The 19431-nt window shown below is 48.9% G+C and overlaps 1 protein-coding gene across 1 annotated transcript in view; it reads left to right on the forward strand.

The window, feature by feature from the left end:
• Positions 1-19431, forward strand: part of GMPR (guanosine monophosphate reductase) — a 38838-nt gene that overhangs the window by 9531 nt on the left and 9876 nt on the right. The window contains exons 3-6 of the mRNA XM_037037892.1: positions 52-135; positions 3835-4008; positions 13777-13858; positions 17768-17874. Of these exons, the coding sequence (XP_036893787.1) occupies positions 52-135; positions 3835-4008; positions 13777-13858; positions 17768-17874 (447 nt within the window). The remainder of the gene's footprint in view (positions 1-51; positions 136-3834; positions 4009-13776; positions 13859-17767; positions 17875-19431) is intronic.

Below are 19431 nucleotides of genomic sequence, written 5' to 3' on the forward strand. Positions count from 1 at the left end.
GAAGGAGGTGCACTTGACGTTTTACCCTAATGTTGCCGTTTTGTTTCCTAGCACTCCATGTTTACAGCAATTCATAAGCATTACACGCTGGATGACTGGAAGCACTTTGCCGCTAATCACCCAGAATGCCTGCAGGTATGACTATTACATTTGTTGCAGAGGATGGAAAATCTTTGGGGTTGTCAAAAAGATTAGAATCAGCAGCAGGTAGACACACAGGCACCTGAGAGGTCCTGGGGAAATGCAGTTGTGGTTCCCTAGCCCTTCATCATTGCAGGGGATTGGCTAAGGGAACCTGTTCTGTATCCTGTTTTGAAAATAGTAGGATTTACTTGCAAGGGGTATCTGCTTTTTTCCCTTGAAAAGTGAAGCGCTATGAGAGCTTGGGGAGGACCTCTGTTTTTTGCCAGGGGTCCAGTCTGAGCATTCCTTTTGGATGTAGGAAAAAAACACATCTAATTATAACAAGTTATTTTGGAGTTGAATAAACAGTATGCCAGCTAAGATGGCTCTAATCAAAAGACAGAGAGTAACAAGTGTTGGCTCGAATGTGGAGGGAGTGGAACCCTCCTGTGTTGCTGGTGCAAATGTAAAATTGTATAGCTGTTTTGGAAAACAGTTTGTCAGCTCCTCAAAACAGTTAAACATAAGAGTTACCATATGACTCAGCAGTTCTGGTCTCAGGCAAAGTCCCGGTGGAGGTAAAAATGTATGTCCACATAAAAACTTGTACAGAGGCCCTGGCTGGTGTGGTTCAATGGATTGAGCACCAGCCTGCAAACCAAAGGGTCAGCAATTTGATTCCCAGTCAGGGCACATGCCTGGTTTGCAGACCAGGTTCCCAGTAGGGCATACATGAGAGACAACCACATTCTGATGTTTCTCTCCCTTCCCCTCTGTCTAAATTTTGCATGTGGTTATTGTTATTGCTTTCTAGAGCAATGCTTTTAACACATACACAAAAATAAAAGAATTAAAAATGTTTATCTAGATGCAGAATTAGTACTACCCATATATAATGCACATCCTTATTTTTCGCTCAAAAATTTGGGGAGAAAAGTGCACATTATACACAGCCAAATACTGTAGGTTCTTTCACAGTATCACAAGGAAGCATTCGGAGGACCCTTGCAGAGATTGTGACGTGTGGAGAGAGAAGCTCCCCCTGGTGCCCAGTGTCTCATTTCCCTCTCTCCCATCATAGAAAGAGTCCAACCTGTCCTCAGCAAGGCCAAGACCAAAGTCAGTGTCCAGAGTTTTTGCGTCCTACTAAAGCTTAGTTCTTTGGAGCCCACAGGCAAGTGGTCTCAGTCCCCACCCAGGTAGCTTCGCTGGTTTTCCCGGCTGCTCCAGTAGTTGAGTCTGTGTGGCTGCTATGGGCACGTGGCTGTGGAGAGAGGGTGTACGAGTGCACGGGGTGAGTGCGGGTGAGAGAGAAGGGGGGGGAGAGAGGGGGGATGAGAGAACTTCTTTGTTCCCCTGGGATTATATTAGCTTGGGTTTGGATAGACCAGGTGCCTTTTCAAAAGAACTAATCAACTTCCCAGGCTTCTGCAGGCTTGGGTGGGTTGACATCCCTTAGTTAGACTGACAGGCCTCTGTCCCATCAATCTGGTACTCGAGGGGGGACAAGGAAGTGTTAATCGCCTGGGTGGAGAAATGCTGTAATCCCCTGGCGTTTGAAAAGCTGTAGCTTCCTGATGGAGCAGGTTTGTGTTCCCCAGTCTGTTAAGCCAACTGCCCATGCCTCTTTGTTCCTCTCTCTCATCAGTCATTAGTACCAGCGGTAACACACCAGCTGATGAGTGAAATCTGGCCTGTTCACGCAGTGGAGTATCGTTCAGCTATGAAGATACGTGCTACAGCTGGGTGAACCTTGAAAACATTTTGCCCTGTGAAAAAGCCAGACAAGGAAGGACACATACGTGATTTTTGTTTACATGAAATCTCAGGAATAGGCAAACCTGTGGAGACAGAAAGTAAATTAGTGGTTGCCTAAGGCTTGAGGGAGGGTGAGGCCCAAGAGACGAGAACTTTTTGGGGGGGGTGGAGATGGTCGGAAATTGATTGTGATGATGTCGCACCGCTCCACATGTGCTAAAAGCCCTGGAATTGTGCACTTTAAATGGGTGACTTGCATGGTATGATTATATCTCAACAAAGCTGTCATTTTGTTTTTAAAAGGGCAGTTTGAAAATAACAAAAAGCCCCAATATAATGTGCCTGCCTGCCCTCCGGGTGCACCAGCGGTTCCAAGCTGGTGCCAGCAGGGTGTCCCTCTGCACTGGAGACCCTATCCTCCAAGACCAGGTTATCGGTGATCGAAAGACGACTTCATATTGCACTCCCTCGGAGACTGCCCTGGCTTTTGCTTTTTTCTTTTTCCTGCACTTTGATTGTGTGTGGATTTTCATTCGTGAGAAGGTGGTTTGGGAGATAGAATAATTCCAGCTCAATAGTGAATGCTTCTTTTTTTTTTTTTTTTTGCTGTGTTGTGTTCAGATGAACTATTTTCCGCTTCTTCTCCTCACCTCTGTAAGAAGTTGGGAAGGCAGTGAATCGGCGGGGGCGGGGTGGGGGGGCGGGGGCGGCGCGTGTGTGGTTCATTGGAAGCTTGGCTTTCACAATCCACTGTGATCATTTGACTGACTGCCCTGCCCCCTCCCATGTGAAGGCTGATTGTTCTGAAAAGTAGAAATGTTAAAAACTCAGGAGCCCTGAGAGAAACTGACTCATCCTGACTTCCACATGCCAAACACGAGCAGAAATGAAGGGGAAGAGACAAGGGTAGCAAAGCTCCTGTGGAAGGGAGTGTGTGTGTGGTGGGCAGAACTGGTCCCATCGGCAATGTGGAGCGCCCCCAGGGTGTCTGGGCTGTAGCGACATTATCGTGGTTTTCTGAGAATAACAAGGATATTGATATGTGTCTGTGCTCTGGCTTATGGTTTAGAGATAACAAATTAAACTATTCTTACAATATTCCTATGAAGGTGAGATGCTGACTCTGGGCACAATTCTGTGGCTTAGTCTCGTTAGGCACATACTGCTAAATAAACACAGGCCTTTTCCCAAAGAGCATTTTTTCTGAGGAGCAGATGAGTGCTTTGGAGGGCGCTGGCGCTGTGCAGGTTGGGGGCGGGCGTGTCACGGAGGTGGGGGAGGTGGCTTCAGCTGTAAACACATCCAAGTGCAGCTGGGAAAGATCACTTCAGCCTCCTTTGTTCTCACACCCTGGGACACCTGGACCTTTTAATAGGAACAGTGAGATCTGCAGCAGTGGGGGACACAGTTTCCACGTTGTGTTTTTATTGTACTGAGAATAAAAATGAAAATAGGAAGACGTTTTAGATCCCCAAAGTGAGATGCTCAGAGTGATGGCCACGTGTTGGTGTAAGGAGGCCCAAGTTCACTGGCCTCCCCTCCACTCTTCACGACTCTCCTCTCCTCCAGGAGGAGAATTTGCAACAGCAGTTTCATCATTCGGAGTTCCACACAGACAGCTTGAGGAAAGTAAATGCCAAGGAGGAGGTTTCCCAAACAGTTAATAAATTGCTTACTAGCAAGATGCTGTGGCTGAGGACCGGGGATAAGAATATATGTAATTTAATGGTGGGAAAGACAGCAGGGGCAAGTTTAGATAATTTAATGAATGAAAGTCCTTTAGCTCTGCTCTGTGTGTTGCATGAGCAGCCCGCTGTGTGTGTATTTGACCAGGGTCACCTCAGAGGGTCGCTGTACTGTCCCCAGAGCAGGCGAATGGATGGAGGCAGGGTTTGACTTCGGAATACTACTCACTGTTCGTGTCTTGTACCTTTTGGTTTATTTTTGGTATAGCATATAGCCGTGAGTTCCGGCAGTGGGGAGAGTGATCTGGAAAAGATGAGCAGCATCCTGGAAGCTGTGCCGCAGATTAAGTTCATTTGCCTGGATGTGGCCAATGGCTATTCGGAGCATTTTGTGGAATTTGTGAAACTCGTCCGTGCCAAATTTCCAGAACACACCATTATGGTAGGTATGGTGGGACATTCCGGAGATGGGGAAGCAAAAAGAGAGGTGTTCAGTGTGTCAGAGGAGCTGTGTACTCCAGAGCTTTGCGTGCCTTCTTATTAGAAGACTAGTTGAAAATCACTGGAAACGTTGGAAGCAGCTGTGGAAGATCTGAAGCCCAATTCACCTCCGTGAAACGTAAAATCCAGGTCAACAGCGTTGGGTTTGACTCCTTATCTCTGCTTGATATCTTAAGTAAAGAAAACTTTCTTACCACGTGATACCTTTAAACAGAGGTCTGTGTCAACTTCTCTTCAAATTATAAGGGAAAGTTTATGTGGAAAGTTCCAGAGGTAACAGAAGGGAGCCAGCTGGGCTGTGTGGGCTCAGCAGAGGAGCCGCAGAGGCAGAAGGGCCTTTGGAGGGGGAGAGGCAGCGGCTGTGCGCCTGGAGGGGAGAGGCGGCCGTCAGGAAGGGCACGGGCGTGCTCCCGAGAGGGAGAGCCAAAGATCAAAATTTTCAAATGAAAAACCCACTGCAACGGCATTTTATTTAACATATTTACGCCATCGACGCCCCGCTCCTGTTGCCCGTAGAAATTGCTGCCGGAAGAGTGATTCCGCAGTGTGAACATTTCACCACACTCAACTATTACTTGCAGATTATTTGGTGTATTGTTTTATCTAGGCTCATTATTCTTGACCTTTGCTGCCTTTTTAATAGTTTCTTAATTATTAACACCTTTGTGAGTTAGAATATATATTTGTTATTTCCGGGAAGTGTGGCTTTTTAGAAAAAAGGAGCTAGAAACTCTAAGGTTAAATTTGGCTTTTGGGAATCTATATTGTAATTACTTGTGTGTTTACTGGTCTTAATTAACATGGTGATTATAGACTGACCACCAGATAAGCTCCCTGACTGTCCTTTTTAAATTTATTCCTCCTCACATTTTATTGATGTAAGGAAGTTGGAACACAGGAATTGTTTCTTTTGATGGAGTTACCTGTTGTGTTAAGGACTTCCAACGAGTTTTTAGATAAGTATTTTTATGTTTTCCAATCACATGAGAAGAAAGGATCAAGAATTGTCCCAAGATCAACCAGCCCCACAGTGTCAGCCCTTGGGTGGCAAATGGCACAGTTTATTTTACCCTCCATAACAGTGCTGCCAGTGGCATTTTTTAAACAATAATACCACTTATTGATGCCTACTGTGTTCCAGAAGGTTTACATCTGTTTTTTTTTCCTCTCTTCACAACATCCCTGTAAAGAGTAGAAACTGTTGTCCCAAACTGACCACAGATGAGGACTCTTAAGCTCATACTTTGCTGTAACACTGAGGATTTTCACAAAGTCATAGCATCATTAAGCAGTAAAGCTGGGATTTAAAGCCAGGTTGTTCTGAATGAAAGGTCCAAGGTCTATCCTTGACACTTGTTAACGTGCCCCATCCTTGTTAACTTTGGTGATAAAACTCCTTTCTTGCACTAGGTGATAGGCATGCAACCAATTTCCTGCTTCCAGTTCTGAGGGGGCTGACCTGTGTTGTGCTTGCTCTGGAGGGTCATGAAGTTGCCCTCTGCCAGGACCCGAGGATGGGTAGTCGTGACTGAAAGTGGCTCTTTTATCCCCAGCTGTCTGTGGTAACTTTGTCTCCAGAAAGATAGAATGGAAAGCTGGACTCCAGGGGAAGCTGGAGTCCCTGCCCCCCAGCTAGGACCTCGAGGCCCTAAACAGCACTTGATATTAAACGTAAATTCTGTGAAACAGCAGCTAGATAGTAGAAAGAGTGTGGCAAATATTTGTTGACTAGAAGAGTCTTCTTTTTCTTTTTCTCTTTGTTTTTACTCCTTTTGGAGAGTCAGAAATGAGGCAGGCCCAGGGTGGCTATGGACAGCCTTATCTGAGGTGGTGGAATGTAGATCTTCCCAGAAGTTTCCATTTCACCTTGAGTGTTTTAATGGTCCTGGAGAGGCAAGGGGCTGAGAAACTTGGGGAATTGTGCTTTCTAGCTAGTGGCGTTTTGGGGTATTGGTATTCTTAAACCAGTGAATCAGAAATTACATGGATTTAGTGAGTCAGCCTAGTGTGTACACTTTCTTTTTCTTTAGTAATTCTTGTATTAAATAGTGAAACGACATATGGAAGAGTGCATAAAGCCTGGGTTTTTAATAGTCATAAAACAGCAGTCCTTCCGGGTCCCGCATTCAGAAGCCCCACCGTGACTTGGCGAGCATTTCCTCTCTGTGTGTCTCTGGTTTCACCACCTGTCATGCCTTCCTGGGAAGTGTCACTTAATCTTGCCTGTGTTGGGGCCTTATGTAAATGGTAACCTATTGCGTATCTTGCGTCCTCTTTTGTTCAATAGCAGGTTGCAATGCATGCGTGTTGTTTGTGTGTTATCATTGTTCCTCAAATGAACCTTTTTTTAAATCCCCACCCTAGGAGGTCCTTACTGATCCTAGAGGAGGTCCTTACTGATCCTTCCCCTAGAGGGAAGGGAGGGTGTAAGGGCGACTTCTCTCTCTCAAGTCCCCCCACCCCCCAGTGCCACTGATGAAAGCGAATAATGAACGAGATATGATGTGATCTGCTTGGTGAGGATAGGTGAGCTGTGGCCAGTTTCTCAGGGGAGACAAAGGCCAGCAGTGGCCAGTTTCTCCGAGGAGAAAAAGGCCCCGAGCCCCCTGCTCCATAGCCTTTTATTGGGTTGTAATACACAGGAATACAGGGCAGCAAGGATCAAACAGTAGATAACATTTCAAAGATATCTGAGGGCTTCAGAGTCTGAGTCAGGTGTCTGTCAGGAAGAGAGTTGCAGAAACTTTGGGAGACATACTCATTTCCTCTCGAACCATTATCATATGAATGAAAGCACTCTTAGCAGAGCAGATTTCACAGGTTTATCAGCAAGTCTTTGTGATGCCAGATTTTTCCCTAGGACACATTCTAGCAAGGCAAGGAGCCGCACCCTTCCCCAACAGGTATTCAGGCTTAAGGGGATTAGAGCCAGGAAGCACTTCTCCCAGAGAACATGGGGACTCGGGCTTTGTTAAAGCCAGGGGTGGGTGGTGGGCAGTGGTGGTGGGGGTGGGGGGTGGTGAGAATCCATTGCTCTTTGTTGCAGACCCCCAGTCCTTCCATTGAAGGCCTCCCAAGTGATCAAGTCTGGCTTAGGTTGCCCCCTGCTGTGAGGGGTCTTACCTGTCATTGACTTCTGACCAAGCTTTGGGGGCAGGGAAAGGAAACTGAGGCAGCGCTTGCTACCAGAGACAAGCTTTGTCTCCTGCGGCTGGCACTCCAGAGGTCGGCTGGCACTCCAGAGGTCGTCTCTCACCCTTAGCCACAAGGGGTACAGATACAATTCCTAAAACCAGGCAGAGTGGTCTACAATTGGAGGGAGATAGATGGAGAGAAACATTGATTGTGCCCTGATTAGGGGACTGAACCCACAACCCAGGTGTGTGCCCTGACTGGGAAATGAACCTCTGTTTGATTTATGAACTGATGCTCCAACCATCTGAGCCACACCGGCCAGGGCCTGGAACGAATCCTTAATACTGTTTGCCAGATGTCTCATCACCCCTTGTCCCCTCCTCTACTTTGCTGCTGGTTGTAACACCGGTAAAGTCACTAGCGGAGTAATTTTCAACCCTTTCCAACTCATGGCACAATAAACTAATTACTAGAATTCTGTGGCACACCAAAAATATATATTTTTGTCGATCAGACAAAAAACAGGTATATGAAGGTAATTTTGATTCATTCACACCGGATAGCCATTGTTGTGTTGGCTGTTGTCATTTTTTTGAGTCTGAGGGAAAAGAGGTTGGTGCCCCTGACGAAATAGTCAGGTATTGAATGTTTTAAAAATTCTTGTGGCACACCGGTTGAAAATCACTGCACTAACTTAATGTCCCAGAAGTTGGTGTGGCCACATGAGCTGAGCCATGTTGGAAAGGCACAAAACTTCCAAGTCTCATTTTCCTCACCTTTAAAAGGAGGCGTAGGATAATTGCGGCTGGGGAATTCCAGGGGGCGTCGGATGGGGTGGCGCTTGGTAAACAGGGCGGTACTCACAGGTGTGTGTTGCCAGTGAGTGCCACGGAGGGCATGTGCTCTGAGAACTGTGGGAGATGGGCGGCTGATGGAAAAAGGATGGGGGTGGGACGGGATCATTTGTGTTTGTTTCGGGAGGAGGGAGTAAACGTGTCCACACCATTTCTTTTAAAAAGCGGAGATACATTGGAGCCCCAGAGCTTCCCATTTGCAAGCTCCCAACAGCTGGCCCTGTCTAGAGCTGAGGCAGGCTGCCCACTGTGGGGCGCAGAGCTCCTGTGTGCCACCCCTCGGGCAAACTCCAGGGACACAGGACAGTGTAGGAGGGGGCGGGCTGATAGGACGGACAAGGGACAGGGGGTTGCTGCTGGTGCAGAGCCTGGGAGTTGCTGTGGGGATGAGGCTGGGAGGGGCAATTGGCACTCAGTTCCCATGGCCCTCTGGGCAGTCATCAACAGCAGTGCCTCTCCTGCGGCTGCTGGCTGGGCCAGGTTGTGTGAGTGTTCTTGTTGGTTTCCCCAGCAATGAGCAGGAGCATTTGGCAAGGCTGGTGTTTATTCCTCAGCCGTTCTTTTCCTGCACTGACCCCTGAAATCTGTGACTCATTGAGAAACCTCCAGTGCTCTTAGTGTCCTCAGTAATTTCCTTATGGCTTCTGGAGGCATTGTGAGGGTGCATTACTATTTGTCCATTGCTTTGAAAATGAAAGGTGTGTGCTACAGGTGCTGAGTGTTGACTGTTATAGTGTAGGGAACAGAAGGGGTGCTCAGAAATGTTCTTGGCGGAGGCTGGCAACTCCAGTGTCCTGCACTGGGAATGAGGGCTTGTTGCTCCCTTTGCCCAGTGCGCTCTGAATTCTGATGCACACCCTTTTGTCTTGCCTTTCACCTCGGGCAAGCCTTGCCACATGTAGGGAAGGAGAAAGCAGGGCGTTATAGAGGACATCTTTGGCGGAGAAGGGTCCCTGGGGGCGCTGGCTATTGGAAGACTGTAACAAGTGGGTACATTCTAGGTGCTGTGGGAAAAGGCACTAGCACAGATGAGGCCCTTCTCGGTTAACGATAACAAGTCCTTGAGTGAGGATAATAGCACCTGCATTTAATAATGTGACACTTAGTCTTAGGTCAAGGAAACTTTTCAAGGATCACGCCCAGGAGCCTGGGGTTTGGAGCCAGGCAGCCCGCCCCCAAGCCCTGTGATGTTCCCAATGTTTCTGTTGCTCCATGCTGCCACCAGGCCACGTGCCAGCTCAGGCTTGCTGGGACGCAGCCATCCCCGGGTTGGGTCTGAGACGTGCTTTTGTGCTGGTGGCTTTCTGACCTGACACCTGAGCTCTTCGATTAGACTGGAGGTCCAGCTCTGTGCCCTTGGGGAATGCCAGGTCAGCCACTGTGCGGGTCCCAGGAAGCCATGGGCGTGGCCTCAGCATTTCTGCCTGTGGCCCTTGTCCCGTGTCTCCACTCTTCACCCCACAGTCATGGTCTGAGTCACAGGAGACGCGTCCCACTTTGTACCTCCTCCCAGGGAGGCACGCACTCTCCAGTGTTCCTGGCAGGTGTCTGCTGAGGGAGGTCTTAACGGAGTCAGGTATGTCTCACTGAAGTCTGAGGGACTTGTTGTGACTGACGCCACCTCTCAGGCTGGGCTTCCTGGAGTTTTTGTTGTCACTGGGCTTCCCTGAACTGGACCTATGGTAGAAGCCATGAGAGCCTCAGAGACTCAGGTGGTGTTTGTCTGAGAGTCACATAGTAGGTTAATGTGCCATGAAACATGGTGGTCATTGCCTTGCGAGCATCTCCTACTCCCTGGTTCCCCAGGCGGGCAGATACCATTTTCCGTGCGCCTGGCGCAGAGGGCTGGCGTTAGGCTTCATCACTTTATATTTGGAGTCAGCGAGTTGTGGCTGTGGGCCAAACCCAGCCTGCTGCTGTTTGCTGACCTCTGCCTCGTGTCTTTGTGTAGAAAGGATTTTTCTTGGAAAAGGGCCTCCGAAGAGCTAGTAAAAAGTGGGTAGAGAAGTTATTGTTTAATGAGACAGAATTTCAGTTTGGGGAGATGAAAAAGTGCTGGAGGCGGATGGTGGTGATGGTTGCACAAGAGTGTGAATGCCCTTAATTATTTACAAGTAGTTAACTCAGTAAATGTTATGTATGTTTGACCACAATTAAAACAAAAAAAAAAAGAAAAGAGTAGAAGAGCAATCCACAGAAGTCACTCAGAAGCGGGGGGACTAGCATGTTACTGCACCCCAGCTGTCACCATAAGCCTCACAGGGACAACCAGTGGGCACAGCTAGTGACTTTGCAGCAAGACAGGTTGAGACGCAGAGTTGAAATGGTTTTCTTACAATTATGCGGGAAGTAGGAGGATCCTTGTTTGACCCCCGGTCTTTCTGAACTTAGGTTGCCATAGATATCCGGGTCTAAAGGAAAGCTGGAAAAATTGGAGCAGGACAGTTTGGACTTGGGTTTTTCTCCAGAGGACTTTGTAAAACGGTGCAGAAGTACTTGACATGTTGGTTGGGTCACCTTTATGTCCCTTCCTGGGGAGTGCGCCCTTCCTGAAGGGGGGAGCAGTCATTGAGGTCCACCTGTGGTCTCCTGGGGAGAGCGGTGCCCCGCAGAAGTCTCCACTTGGTGGCGCTGGAGCTCCGACAAGGCTGTGCGGATTCCACGTTGTTATAGCTGCCTGTGAGCTGTCTGAGTGACAACCGGACGTGCCGCTGGGTGTGGCCCCATCCTGACAGTCCACATCCCCTGCCCGCAGTGGTGCCGCAGGCCAAGATAAGGGAGTTCCTCACCAACCACTCCAGATCCCCTCTCACCCCCACACTCCCGTGGCAGCCCAGGCGGAGCTGCCTCCACCTGCCTGGGGCTTTCACTGGAGCCTGGCCACACTCCTGTCATCATGCTCATTTCTGACTTGGTCTTTTCCTTTTCTCCCCGTATTTATTTATTTACTTTTTGCCCTTCTTCATTTCAAACAAGGATAGAGAAGCTTTTTGTTCCTGCAGGTGGAGACTCGCTCATCCCCTGCTGGTCATCAGCATTGCTGGGGTGTGTCCCTCGTGCCGAGGCTCGCCCCAACGCACTTGGGGTTTTTCCGTGAGCAGCCCTCTCTGGGGGGACTGTGTCCTTCCCTCTGGGTGAGCAGCTACACAGGTAGTGGAGGAGAACTGGGGGTACCAGCACAAGCCTCTGGGCTACAACACAGTATCGCTGTCCTCCATGCTTGGACCGTCCGTGGGGCTACCTGGTTCGTCCGTCATAAGCTGACTTGAATTGTTTAACTGTATGTGCAGGAGGCCCTTTGAAATAGGATGATTTGTAGGTAGCAGCAGACGAGGGGAAAATCAACATTGAAAATGAGACTGTGGGGGCTTGAAATAGCTTAAGTGTTTTTTTTTTTGAATTTATTTTATTTTAAATATTTATTTTTCTCTTATTTTTAAAAGTTTAAAGATTTATTTCCCAGCAGATCAACCAATAAAGACAAATGAGAGTCTCGTTTCTCAGGTCCCTATTAAGTTCCTTCTTGGGTACAGAGTTTATGCTGGTCCTTGTGTTTAAAAAAACAGACCAAACACCAAAAACAAATTATACTTAATAAAAGTAATACAATTTCTTGTGTAACATCCAGAATATTTTAAAGAAAAAAATAAAATCCATAGGCAGTTCATTCACCTAGACATAATTTGTGAGCATCTTGGTGCATGTGTTCATATACACATGCACTTGTGTGTGTGTGTGTTTATTTTTTAATGACGAGGAGGTCTTACTATTTCCTTTTGTCTCCCCTAACATTATACTGAAAGCAATTAAGCATTTCCCTGTGCCATTAAACCAAGCTTAAAAGCATCACTTAGATGGGCCCTAGATGTTGGACCCTTCCTATTTGGGGGACTCTATTTGCCGATCTGCACTGTTCTAAATAACATCCTTGTTGTTAAATCCTTTGACCTCATCTATGGTTATTTTCTTGAGAGAGAATCCTAGAAGTAGACTTACTGGATCAAAGGATATAGGTGTTTCTGCATTTCTCCTATTGGATATTGTGTTTGCTAAGACAACTTGTGCTAAAACAGACATCCCACCGGCAGAGACGGAAAGTCTGTTTTCCCTTCAGTGTTTCATGGTTACAGTCACTGGCAATTTGGTAAGTGAAAAGCAGCACCTCGCTGGTGCCGTAATTTAAAATTGGTTATTAGTGAGGTTCAACCTTCACCGTGTCCGTGGACTGCTCTCATTTCGTGAGAGCACTCAGGAGCTGTGGCAGTTAGGAAACGAGGTGCTGGCGCTCCCTGCACATTTGGAACAGCTGCTGCGAGGCCGGTAGCCCTGGTCCTGATCGCAGGCCGTTTGCTCCACCCGCCTGTTCGCTTCTTAGCTTTGCTGGCTGTGCGAGTGAGTTTGTGTGCGTATATGTATACAAGCTTTTTATTTGCAGTTAGAGCTGTGCTTATGTTTCTTTCACTTTTATGCTTATTACAAGTATTCAAGGTTTTCTTCTAAGTTTGGGGGGAGTAAAACTTATAGTTTGACTCTGTAGCTTATTTTGGTGAAAAGTATCAGTGACAGTCTATGTTTCTTCCCCAAAGATGCCTTTGCCAGCCCGGTCTGTTGAATAGTGTTCCTTTCCTCAGTGACCATAGTGCCACCTCTGTCACGTACTATGTTCTCCTATGTGCCAGCTCTCTTCTGGACCACCTGTCATTTTCAGTTGTCACATGCTGTTCAGATGAAAGTAGCTTTGAGCTGTCCTTATCTCCCTGTCCCAAGATCCTTTTATACAGAGTTGAAAGTCACTGTGTCTAGGTGAAAAAAGAAAAATTCCCTCTGGGAATCAATTCCGTGGAAAGACACAGTGGGGCTTCAATACAAAAATAAAGAAGTACATGAGTAGAATGAGTAGGGATGCAGTTCCCAAAATAAGAGTTTGCACAGTTGTGAAGATTCAGTCAGGCATCTCGCCAGGTCTCCTGTGCACCAGCTGAAGACTCCACGGGGCAGTAAGTTGTAATAAAAAGGGCATCTTTGAGCTCCCTGACTCCTGCAGTGAGAGAACTGGTGCTGTTTGCAACCCACTGGCATCCTTCTGGGTTTTACATCCTGCCACTTCCTGGTTTATATGTATATTCTTAGGGTCACAGCTTCGTGTTCTGAAAACGGAGCAGGTTCCAGTGCTGTTGGTCCATGGGGGCTCATCTTCCCTTTCACATCAGGTGGGGACCTCCGCCCCTAGGGCGGGACACCCAGGTGTCTTCCCACCTGTGGGATGACCAGTAGTTTTCTCACTGTGGCCCCTGAGGCTCCGGAAAGATTTTTCAGGGGTTTTACAACCTATGAAGCATTTTATGCCCAACAATAAAGATTTTAATAAGCTGAGAGAGTGTTGTATTGCTTTTTTTATGTGTGTGTGTTCTCTGCAAAACATTATTGTCCATCCACTGCTGAAATGTTCAAAAAGCTGTGACCTAGACAGTCTAAAGTCTTGGAGCTCTAACATCATGGGGTTCTGTACTTTACCCAGACGTAGTCTCCAGGGGTTAATTCTGTCTCCTATTGCAGCCAATGTTTTATCTCCCTACCGTTTTTTTTTTTTGGGGGGGAAAGGTCCCCGACTGCCTGGTGGCCTCGGGACATGCTTATCCTTCTGTCCCAGATAGAGTTGCTTATTCATCCTTGTACCACCAGGAGTAGTTCATGATCATGAGCTGTGGTTTTTGTCTCAGGCAGGGAATGTGGTGACAGGAGAGATGGTGGAAGAGCTGATTCTTTCCGGAGCAGATATCATCAAAGTGGGAGTTGGACCAGGTAAGACTTTCTGGGAGAACAGCAGAGGGTGTGTGGGGGGAGAAACGGGACCCGGGGCTTATGGGGATGGGAGGTGGCCAGGAGGGAGCCCATGAGGGACCCACCCCCAACTTTAAAGTACGTTTCTTTTGGACTCTCATTGAGCTCTCAGAGGAAGCTCCTCTTTAGAAATGTCGCTGAGTTGCTATCTGATGGCCCCCAGGGAACTTATAAATGAGCTTGGATGTGGTTAGAATGTGAGGTCCAGGTTTTAGACCATAACTGTGGAAGAGAAAATGCAGATTTCATTCATGGCTCTATATACCTTGAAGAGGAATATGAGGGGCGGAAAATCCATGGGACAGTTAATGGGCATCAGTAACTCCCGTCCCAGCAAATGTTCAGGAGATGCCACACATGGCACAGGTGCATGCAGCTGGGAGGCCACCTTTGAATTGGATCCATGGCTCAGGTAGTTAGCACCTTCGGCCTCTCACCGGATGCATACCCACATCAGATTTGCCCATACCCTCTGAGGCCTTCTCTCCTGGGAGGGACGGCCCGCTGGCACCTTGAGTGGGGGAAGGAGGAGGAGCCTTTCTGTCCTTCTCGTCGGGCCAGCTGACATTTGCCGCCCCCTTTGGCCACGCCTGCGCATGAGCTTCCATGTTTTTAAACTCTTCGTGTTCATGGTTAACCATGAACATGAACTAAGATGGGAGAGAAGTAAAGAAGGTACACATTTTCAATTGGGAGTAAATGTAAAGAGCAGCAAAGACTTAAAAGTATTGCCTATCCAGAAGACGTTACTTTGCTTCCTGGAAAAGGAAGCAAATCCTAACTAACAGGAGAGGAGTGTGAGGAAGTGCTATGGGCAGAAGACACCATTGGGCTGTAATTTGCACACTTGTCAGCCCTGAAGGGAGGGTGCATGTGAGGGGACTTACAGGAGAAGAGCCCTGTACGCTCATCCAAGCACCAGGCTTTTAACACACAGGGAGATTGTCAAGATTGGGCTTTTTCTATTGCCATTCACCTAAGCCAATTTGTAACATACTCTGAGCAACAGAAAAGACAGCTCTGGTCTTTACTGAGTGTCTGTCATTGTTGCAAAGTTGGAGAAAAGACAAGGCCCATTTCCTGCTTACAAGCAGCTCCGGCTTAGGATAGGCTGTCACAGACCAGGCTTGTAACAGAATGGAACAGGCTGGTAACCAGCAGACAAAAGGCAGGGTGCTCAGCGGTGACTTATGAATCAGAAATGTGTGCTGAGTGGGTCGTGGTTGCCGTTGTGCAAGGTGGGTGCTGTATGGGACGTGAAGGTGTAAGCGATCTGCTTGGCTTTCAAGGGGTTGTCCTTGATGTTATCTTGAGCATTTAGCTGTGCTTGGTGTTTTCACGCATGTCCTCTCTATGTGCGCATGCTGTTTCTCCTAAGGATTTACTGTCCTTTCACTGTCACTGTGGGACTCCAAGGCTGTCTGTTCAAGATGTGACTGAAGAGAGTAAGAGGCTTCCTTTGAGCCTGATATATTATGCTTGTACGTTTAAATTGATTGCAGATTATAGTGACACTTCACAAATTCTATACAAGAAAAACAATGAATATTGCAATCTAAATGGCAGCGTTGAAAAAGATTTGCTCTGGAGCCACTCCCAGGAACTGGGAAAACACATTAAAAAGAGGCACCCTGGCCCTGTAGCTGGGAGAAAATATGCACCCGGGAGAAAATATGCACCCAGTTTCTCTTCCCAACCCGGGGGTTAATCAGGACCACTCCCAAGATGGTAGTTGGGAAAGGGACCTGCCTCTGCAGAAGAATCCTCTGGGCTGTGGGTCCAGAGTGCCCCCTGAGGGCCTGCAGACTCCAGGCCCTGGGTAGGTGCCATCCTCAAAGTAGATTCGGAAGCTGGAAGTGAAGATTTGGCAAACCAGATCTCCATTTTTCAAAAACATGTTACACTCCTAGGCTGTCAAAAGTCTGTGACTTAGGATCTTTTTACTGCCCTGATTGGGTAAAGACTGTTCGAGGTCTCTGAAGAGGTACATGGAATGTCCACATCAAAAAGTGCAACTCTAGCCTAGACTAAATTTGAATAATTAAATATGTGAATAGTAAAGGGAAAAAAAGACTGCTCCATGCCTTGTCCCTCCCCTGTGCAGAGGCCCTACTGCAGCCGAGGCTGCTGCCTTCCCTTGAGGATCTGTCTAGCAATTGAGTGGTGGAGAGGGAGGAGAGCCAGTTTGGGCCCAGGTTATAACACCGACTCTGCTTCTCCCAGTGCTCGTCTGGGGCAGAGGGTGGGGAGAGACGCTCTAGGTTGGCTCCAGGACCGTGAGCAGCATGTGCTGCAAGGATGGATGCCGACCTGCCTTGGGACAGATGTGGGAGGAGGGGGCCCCCCCTCTGTGTTCCTGGTGAAGCCAGGCCTGGGAGTATAGACGTGGTTCTCTGTCGGACCCTGTTCCTAAAGACACCAGGGAGACATTACTGGGAAGCTGTGAAGCCACCGGTGGTGGTGGGAAGCAGGAGAGGAGGCAGGGGCTCTGGGTCCCTCACCCCACTTCCGGCCCACTTTTTACACTGGCTTCAGGGTGCTTCATCATCCGCACCATGGGACACCCAGGAAGGACTGACGGATGGCAAAGCAGTAGGGACAGGGATTCGGGTGACTCATTCATTCTGGAGCTCACACATTCTTTCAGTGTCTATTTACAGCGTCTTATGTACGGGCTCTATTCTCAGCACCCTGTGGCAGTGAGCATCCGGAGTTCACCAGGCGGCAGAGGCAGCAGGCCCTCAGCTCTTACGCGAATCGTTATTTAAATGCCTCTTTTTGAAAGGAGTGCTGTGCCAAACGGCTTCCTGGAGGCAGTGACATTTGAGATGAAGCCTGAAAGATGAGAAGGGGTTGGCAAGGCCAGGGTGCTGGTACAGAGCCGGGGGGAGGGTTTGGACAGAGAGAACCTCATGGACAGAGAATCCCTAAGGTGGGAAGAAACTCGCTGTGCAGGAGGAACTGAAAGGTCAGCCTGGCTGGAGCGTGGTCACTGGGAGGGGGAGACGAGATGGGGGGAGAAGAGGGTGGACATTCAGGAGTGTGATGTGGGTGCTCTCGGAGCAGGGGTGCTCACCCGGAGGGGGAACAGGTCTTGAGCAAGGAGATATGTGATGGAGATGCTGGTGCTTCTGGCATGACTTGGCTTGGACCATAATGCAGATGGTCTGTGAGGACTGGCCTTGACTGTGGGGAGGACAGAGGTCAAGAGGATGATGGCATCTAGGTGGCTGACCTCAGAGTCCAGGCTGGACAGAGACCCTGGGCCAGGCTGGAGATGGACTGTGAGGTCCGGAGGAACAACAGGCTGGGTGTGCCGAGGACAGAGCTGGGAGAGAAAGGGGGTGCAGGAATAGGGGTAGCGCCAGGTCCTGGGCCAAATGATTTTCTTCCCATATGCCATTTCATTTCTGCGGATGCCCTATGAGGCCAGGTTTTTATTTCCATTTCACAGGCAGGGCACTGCGGTGTAGAGGGGGTAGTAATTTGACAAAAGTTGAAGGTAAAGAGGGCTGGAGGCTGAGGGAGGAATCGGAGAGGCCCCTGGAAGTTGTAGTGTGGTCGAGCGGAGAAGTGAAGGGCAGCGGGAAGAAATGGGGGTTTAGTGTGGCAAGTCAGTGCGCAGCCATTAAGTGGGTGCTGTCACACGGGGTGGGATCTGTTGTAGACGGGAGCAGAGGACAGGATGAGGGCCGGATGGTGTGGTTATAACCACGTGCATCGGGCTCCTGGGCTGCCCCGCCCCTTGTGCCTTTCCTGTGCCGAGAAAGGTTCACCCCCATGAGTTGGGGCAGGGCTGTGGGACAGGGATGGAGGTTCATTTTGTGTACTAATCACCTGTCCTTGGGGTTCACTTCTTCCTCCATCTAGGTTCGGTGTGCACCACCCGCACCAAGACGGGGGTTGGCTACCCCCAGCTGAGTGCCGTGATCGAGTGCGCTGACTCTGCCCACGGCCTGAAGGGCCACATCATCTCTGTAAGTCTGCAAGCGGGGCTTGGGGCGGATCAGGGAGTAGCTTGGGATTGCAGGACCCTGCTTCCTGGCCCTACCTCTGGTTGCTATTTACCCAGTGGCATCCTGTGGGCTTGGGAGTGAGCAGGCCCTCAGGTCCCAGCCCTGCTCCCCACTTATTCTGCAGCCGGCGAGGCAGCACACTGGTCAATGAGAACCCCAGTCAGTAACAGCTGGGAGTGGTCGGTAGCATGCGGAGGGATACGCGGAAGCTTTGAGAGGGCCACTCAGAACTGGGGTCTTAAGAGAAATGTATCCTCTCACAGCCCTGGAGACCAGAAGTCCAAAATCAAGGTGCCGGCAGGGCCATGAGGGCCGTAGGGGAGGTCGTGTTCCAGGCCTCTTGAGCTTCTGACAGTCCCTCGGCTTGTGGCACCATAATTCCGGTTTGCGTGTCGCATCCTCCCTGTGTGCTCATCTTGTCTCTGTGTCCAGACTCCTCCTTTTATGAGAACATCAGTCGTGTTGCTTCAGGATAACCTCACCTCAGCTAATCACGTCGTGCTGGTGTCAGATGCCAGCACTGGGTCACCAGCCACCACAGCGAGAGCAGATTCAGTGGCCTCCTGGGGGCAGAAGTTGGGTTTTTGCGGGTTCGGACATGAGTGGGAAGGAGGGGAGGAGAAGCCGAGACAGTGAGCTCACAGCACTTTCATGGAGCTCCTGGGAGAACAGCACCAAAGTGCTCAGACACCAAATATTAAGGATTGGATGAAAGTCAAGTTGCAACCCTCCATGTATCTGAGCTTCTGTTCTACCTTGTCGATGTGACCACAGTTCAGACAGCCGAGGGGGTTATCATGTCTCTCCCCTTGTCCATGGGGTGATCAGAACAGGACAGAATAGGTGACATATAATCGGACAGGCTTGGATGGAAGAACTGTGGCTTCCTCTTACATGGATGATACATATGTGTATTTTTTTTTACAAATTCTGACATAGTGACATATTTTTAGTGGTTCTATAACAATGGACTCATATTGAATATAGCAAAGTAAATCTTCATCTCTTTTTAGTTGTACAAATCCTAAGCTATGTGCCCACCTAAAATAATAGGTTATTTCTTTTAAGTCCAGATGCAATAAATTACATGTCCTGGCGGAGTGACACCTGGTAGATTTTGGCTCAGCCCTTCCGACCGTGGGGTTTGACTTCCGGACTGCTTCGAGGCCCTGCTGACGGGCCCACAGGCACGCTTTCGCTTTGAGCTCTGCCACGTGTCTGAGCTGTCGCTCTTGTTTCCCCTGCGTGACCCTCAGGCAACAACCGAAGCCAGGGGTCAGGTCCTTACCTCGAGGTCCAGGGCACACTTCCTGTGCTCGTTCTGGTTCTTCATCCTGCCTCTCCACCTGCGCATCCATGCAGTCAGTCAGTCTCTGTGGGGCAGGTCCTGCCACTGCTCTGGGAGCCGGCAGTGACTGGACATTGACTGGCTGCAGACAGAGTTCTAAGGCCCTCCTCTCAATACCCTTCCTTTTAGCTTTTGCCGCAGTCAACAGATGACCACTCATTTATTGAACA

The sequence above is a fragment of the Sturnira hondurensis genome, unplaced genomic scaffold (assembly GCF_014824575.4).
Source record: "Sturnira hondurensis isolate 20B ecotype Veracruz unplaced genomic scaffold, ASM1482457v3 Scaffold0023817, whole genome shotgun sequence".
NCBI lineage: Eukaryota > Metazoa > Chordata > Mammalia > Chiroptera > Phyllostomidae > Sturnira > Sturnira hondurensis.